Here is a 6,400-nt window from a genome sequence, read left to right as displayed (position 1 = left end):
CTGGGACGAGGGCACACATGGATGTCCCCTCTTGGGGTGGGTGCCTCTTGTGGATGCCCCCAGGCCTCCAGCACCCATGCAGGGGAGACCAGCACGGACACAGGGAAAGCCAAGCTCTGGAATATCTTCCCCTCCACTGTCTGTTCCCAAATGGATGAATTTGGCACTAGTCTCTGGGCTCATCCTGGTGCTCAGGGCTGTGGGTGGGCACTGGCAGTCCCTGGCAACCCCAGTTATCTTCCCAAGCAGGCTGATGAGGGTATGTGGCCACAGCAGGGAATGAGATCCCAGTCCACGCTGTCCTCAGCAAGCTGTCAGCTGAAATGCTGGGTTGAAGGGCTTTTTTTTCATTTCCCTCTCTCTCGGTTTTTTGTTGGTTTTGTTTGGTTTTTTCTTCATGTTTTGTTGTTGGTTTTTTGTTTGTTCGGGGTTTTTTTTGTTTGATTGGGTTTTTTGTTTGTTTGTGGGGGGGTTTTTTTGCATTGCTAACAGCTCTGTATTGCACTGTCTACTGATTCCTCATTAATCTGGGCATCACTTCACAGCCAGCCAGAGTGACTTTTGGCAGGTGCACAAAGGCAGCCCATGAGACACAGACCCCCCTGGCCAAAAAAATTACCATGTTCAGTCTTCCTCCAACTTTTGTCTTTGTGTGGCGGGGGCGCGGATTAAGGAATTTCTCTCTCTGCCTTTGATGCTGTGTGTCCATCCATCCCCCCATGACCTCCCCAGTGTCCCCCCCACAGGCTCTCCCTGCCTCTGTCCGGTTGGACCCAGTCCCTGGGTGCTTTCCCATCTGCTGCTGCACTTCTGTGTGGAGCTGTGGGCACCCACCCAGGGACTTTCTCACCCACCATGGCCAATGTTGGGTAGCTCAGAAGTGCTACGAGCAGACATTGTCTATGTGGAGAGAGATGGATCTGTCATCTGTGCCTTCTCTTTTTGTCTGCTGCCTAAAAAGGGACTTAGGGCACCATCTTGTTAGGTCCTACAAGGACTTCCAGGTCCTCTAGGCTGTGTCCTCATGGAACATCCCCCCCTTTAACAACGTTGTGCCTATGATGCCCCATCTGAAAACACTCATCTGCAAACTAGCTGTGTTTGGGAGGGAATTGCTCTCAAGGGAAAGTGCTCAGCTGGGAGGGCTCTTTGAGCTGTAGAAAATGCTCCAGATGGAGCAGCAGCCTGACCAGGCCAGAGGGATCTCAGTGGGGCTGGCTAACTGCAGCCTGCTTGCTGCAGGGATCAGGGAGCAGGCAGAAGGTCTCAGAGGATGCTGAAAGACCTAAAGAGACCCACACACCAGCCACATAACCCTCTGCATCTTTCTGAGCCTTGTGCTCGTTCCCTGCTTGCAAAGTACCATCAGCACAGGGATTGGAGGAAGCTGGCAGCAAACCCAGCAAGGTTTCATTTAATTTGGTTTTCATTAGGAATTAATTGACCTTGATTACCTTAGCATTGTTGTCCAAATTGGTGGATGCCACCAAGGAGCTCTGGGCTGACCCCATCCAGGCAGGTCTCCTCTCTGTGCTGCCCTGCATCCTGTCCCATGTGCCCTCTGCCCTGTGAGCAGTGACCGGAGCTGGTGGCAGAGCTGAGAATCCCAGGGCCTGGGTGGCAGGGTCAGCCTCACTGTGCCACAAGGCTGCAGACGGTTGCCCTGCCAAGTGCAGTGCTTTGCAGAGGCAGGGTGATTCACGGCTTGGTGGGTATTCTGTCCTGCCTACCCATCCCAGGGTGCCTGGGACAAAAAGGTGTGTCCCTATGAGAAAAGGATGCATATGTTGTCTCCTCAGCTCTGGTGCAGCCATGGGTACAAAGAGCTCGTCACCTCTGAGGACCCTCATCCAGCCTAGGTTTTGTTCCTGGGCTGAGAAGGGCTGGAGCTTGGTGGGATTGGTGGGATGGTTCTCAGCCAAGGGACTCCACAGATTGGAGGATGCAAAGCCATGTCATGCAGTAGGGGCTGTCATCTTCCTCATCTTCTTTTCCCTATCCTCCCTTCCACCCAGAACTCACAGCATTTCAATTTTCACCTATCCCATAAGTTAAATGGTCCAAAACACCTCCCCCCCAACTTGCAGCAGCACCTTTCTCCACACTGCTCCTCTCTTTGGTAGCAGCTTCACGCCTTGCGGGCAGCAGGAAGACCTTTGCTCCCTTAGCATCTGAGGGGGCACCAGCCAGGCATGCTTCCAGATGTGCTCCAGATGTGAGGCTCTAGCGGGCCAGGGCTGGGCAGCATGAGCCACTGGGATTGCAGAGCAGAGCCTGAGGGCCTCACTGAGCTGGGCAGCAGGTTGGATGCATCCCTGGGAGAGGGAATAGGGAATTAAAGGATCTCACCTGGAGCAAAAGTGCCTTGTCCTGGGGTCATTGGCCCAAGTCCCCTGCACACCATGAAGAGGAAGCTTTTCTGTCTTTGGGCTTCGGGACGTAATCAAGGACAGACAGAAGTTTTTGACTCTGTCCTTCTTCTGTCATTGAATTGAATTGTTAATAAACCTCAGCTGTTGGTACTGCCAGGGGAAGTGGGATCCTGTACCTGCCCTTTTCCTGGGTTGCTGGGGAGACACTGAGGACCCTACCCATGTATTATGCCATGAAGTTTCCCCCACCCATTAAGTGCTGCTTATTCTGCTGGAGCATGGTGGCTGGGCACCAATGCTCACAGGTGGGTTACACCAGACCTGCACCATCCCTCATCTCCCTAGCATCTTTATTATCAACATGTGCCTGGAGGAAAGGTGGGTTTTGTCAACCAGGGCACAGGGGAAGGACGAGGGGTGCCCAGTGTGTCCCTCGTGCACAGGCAACTCAGCGTGGGAATGAAGTTGGCAGTGTTTAGTCCTCAGCCTCAAAGACTGGTTGGAGAGCAATCTCCCACACAGCCTCTGTGGGATGCTTCTGCCCTGGGCCCCTCCGTGCCCTCCAATGCCAAGCTTGTCTCCATCCCTGGAAAGTCATTTGGGTGCTGAGCCCTCCTCATCTGCCAGCCATGCAGTTTTGCTCACTGGTGGCTGTGTGATGGGGACGCATTTCTGTTGAACACCTGCATCCCTCTACCCATGAGCCAAGCTCCAAGTGGATCAGAGATCCTTGGAATGTGCGGACACTGTCTGGGACTAAACCATTGTACCAGCAGCCGCATCCCCTGGAGGGTGGGAGGACCTTCTGTGACCCAGGCAGTGGTGACAACAGGACAGAGGGAATTTTTCTAGGAAAGATGGATGGGCATGGCATGATCCTTGTATAAGGGATGCAAGCCAAGCTGGTGCAATGCCAGCAGGCACAGGAACAGGGTGGCCAGAGGCAAACTGGTGGACAAGTCCTCCTCAGCCGTTGCCCTGGATGTCTGGTTCCCAGCCACCCTAACATAGAATCACAGAATCATTTTGGTTGGAAAAGACCTTTAAGATCATCAAGTCCAACCGTTAACCCAGCACTGCCAAGTCCACCACTAAACCAGGTGCCTCAGCACCACATCTACATGTTGCTTAAATACCTCCAGGGATGGTGACTCCTCCACTTCCCTGGCAGCCTGTTCCAGAGCCCGTGCACATATCTGCTAGTTTCTGGTGACCTCTAGAGGAAGCCACTCCATTCCAGCACCGTGAGACTGGGAACAGGGTGGGGTTGGATCTTAACCAGACTTTAGACTTAGCTGCAGCGGGAGCATTTTCCCTCTGCATCCCTGTCCTGGGCTCATGCCTCTGCCCAAAACCCCATAGCCCAGACTTCCCAAATTGTACAAGACTTCCCAAAATTTTGTTATCATCCTCGACCCGATATAAACACGCTGATTGTCTTACACCTCCCTGTGCTGAGGGATCCTCTGACCTTCCCCTTCCCACTGCCACCCTCAGGTTGAGCTGTCAGATGGGACATCACACACCATCACAGACGCCTATGCTGGCAAGGAGTACATCATCCAGGTGGCAGCCAAGGACAATGACATTGGCACATGGAGTGACTGGAGTGTGGCTGTCCATGCCACCCCCTGGACAGAGGAGCCCAAACATCTCACCACGGAGGCCCAGGTCACAGGTGAGACGTCTCCTTCCTCCCCATACTAACAGGCTGTGCTCACAACAAGGGGGAACTCAGCAGTCCTGGCTGAGGATTTCCTCTGTCTGGCTCTGTGCAAGTTTCATCCCCAGCCAAGGAGATTTCCCTCAGCACCCATGTGGGCTGCAGCCCTTCACCCTACACCTTCCTCCCACCAATGGCACTGGCAGCAGGTGCAGCCGTGGCCTGAGGTGTGCTCTGCCATCCTTCTTGCCAGGATGCTTGGGATCTGACAGCAAAGCTGGGAGGGTGTTGTGTTGTGTTTTTTTTCTTGGTGTTTTTTGTTGTTTGTTTTGTTGTTGTTTGGGGTTTTTTACTACTACTACATGGACCACTGCCCCCCTCCAGCCTTCCATCTCCAGTCCCACCCCCTCAACACCTCTGACCCTGCACAATGTCTCGGAGGGATGCCAACTGAAAGTAAAAGCCACAAAGTTAACAAGCCTGTGTTTCTAGGAAAGAGCTGGGACTGTGTCCAAATGGGCATTATCAGCCCTCTGTTTCCCAGAAGGGCTGGAGAGGACCCTGCTATGGTTCCCCTGGCTGGCACCAGCACTGGGGCACGGGGAAGCACTGGTGTGCAGGCAGGGAGCAGGCTTCTAGTCGGTGTCACTCGTGTCAGCTGAGCAGATGTGTGTGTGGGGAGGGGGGATGCTCAATGTTCCCACCCTCCAAGCTCTATCCCAACTGCGTGTGCAGACCCCAGCTTGTGCATGCAAGCCGTGCACTTCCAGAGCTGTGCACAAACCTCTGTAGGTCCTGGCCGTGCCCCCCGTGTGGGGATGCAATAGGAACCCACCCTGCTGCTGGTGGGTGGAGGTGCCTCCTACAGGGAGACATCTCCCCGCCCCCTTGCAGTATCCAGTACAGCACCTGGGGGTTCTGGCAGCAGCAGGGATTTGCAGCCCCCCATTCTTGAAGGTGTAGACCCCTGCAAGGAGTGCAAACCCAGGGGTTTGGGTTTGTTTCTTTACCTGCCTGCATTGCTCTAAAGGCAAATCCCGTTTCCAACAGCACCATGTGCAGGCACACACATGTCCCTCACACACACATGTCCCTCACACACACACGTCCCTCACACACACATGTCCCTCACACACACACGTCCCTCACACACACATGTCCCTCACACGCACACGTCCCTCACACACACATATCCCTCACACACACATGTCCCTCACACGCACACGTCCCTCACACACACACGTCCCTCACACACACACGTCCCTCACACACACATGTCCCTCACACGCACACGTCCCTCACACACACACGTCCCTCACACACACATGTCCCTCACACACACATGTCCCTCACACACACGTCCCTCACACACACACGTCCCTCACACACACATGTCCCAGTACAAGCTGACTGCAGCCATGCAGGGCTGATGTGGGACACTCCTGCTCAGGGGCTGAGCCTTGTCATGACATTTCAGTGGAGCCTGAAAGACATCGAGACAGACCCTTGTTCCCTGTCATCTCCCCAGATTGTCTGGCCAGGGGTACTCTGGGCCCCTCTGCATGTGACGGAAGCTGCCCCAGCCTGGCTGCTCATCCAAGCCCTTCCTGCCATCCTCCCATTCTTGATGGGGACAGACAACCCATCTGGTCCTGTACAGAGGAGGACAAGCCCTGAGAGCCAGCCCAGCAGTGACAGCAGTGTCTAGGACATTCCCTGTGCAGGGAATTATCTCTGCTGATGACTTATGCCCATGTCATCACGACTTCTTCACCAAAATTTCCACAGAGCTAATTCACAGAGCAGCCTGGCTGGGCAGAATGGGGCCAGGAGGGATGCCCAGCTCTACCTGGTGGAGCAAGCATCCCCAAGCTGTAGGTCCAATGTCAGAGCAGTGTGTCATGGACCACAGCATGCCTTGGTTCATCATCCCAGCCCCCCCAGCTCAGCCCTACTGTGGCCGTGAAAGGAGCGATTTGGGGACAGGATAGTGCTGTGTCCCCACCAGTGGGGGAGTGGGGCTGTCCCTACAGGACGCATCCCAGGGCACCTTGACACACCCCTCACCATCCATCTCCCTCCCTGCAGAGACAAGTGCTAGCACCTCCTCTTTCATGCCACCCCCCACCACCAAGATCTGTGACAAGGGGGCCGTGGTGCGCAGTGGAGCCGTGGCAGTGTGTTGGACAGCTGGACTGGTCTTGGCTGCCTATGGTGTCTTCTTTATTTAGTGAGTATCTCCCAAACCAGGGGTGTTAGAGGCAGCATGTGAGTGCTGGGAGGGGGCAGGGGTATGGAGACCACAGGGGCTCCAGTGTGGTTGGCCAGGCGGGGGTACAACCAGGCTGTGGGGGGAGAGAGTTTT

At 54.9% G+C, this 6,400-nt stretch overlaps 1 protein-coding gene across 1 annotated transcript in view; it reads left to right on the top strand.

The window, feature by feature from the left end:
• CNTFR (ciliary neurotrophic factor receptor) overlaps positions 1-6,266 on the top strand; it is an 87,185-nt gene extending 80,919 nt beyond the window's left edge. The window contains exons 6-7 of the mRNA XM_009993790.1: positions 3,870-4,050; positions 6,124-6,266. Of these exons, the coding sequence (XP_009992092.1) occupies positions 3,870-4,050; positions 6,124-6,266 (324 nt within the window). The remainder of the gene's footprint in view (positions 1-3,869; positions 4,051-6,123) is intronic.
• The last annotated feature ends 134 nt before the right edge of the window (positions 6,267-6,400 follow it).

Source organism: Chaetura pelagica, unplaced genomic scaffold (assembly GCF_000747805.2).
Source record: "Chaetura pelagica isolate M959 unplaced genomic scaffold, ChaPel_1.0 scaffold283, whole genome shotgun sequence".
NCBI classification, from domain to species: domain Eukaryota; kingdom Metazoa; phylum Chordata; class Aves; order Apodiformes; family Apodidae; genus Chaetura; species Chaetura pelagica.
This window is presented reverse-complemented; position numbering and strand designations above follow the sequence as displayed.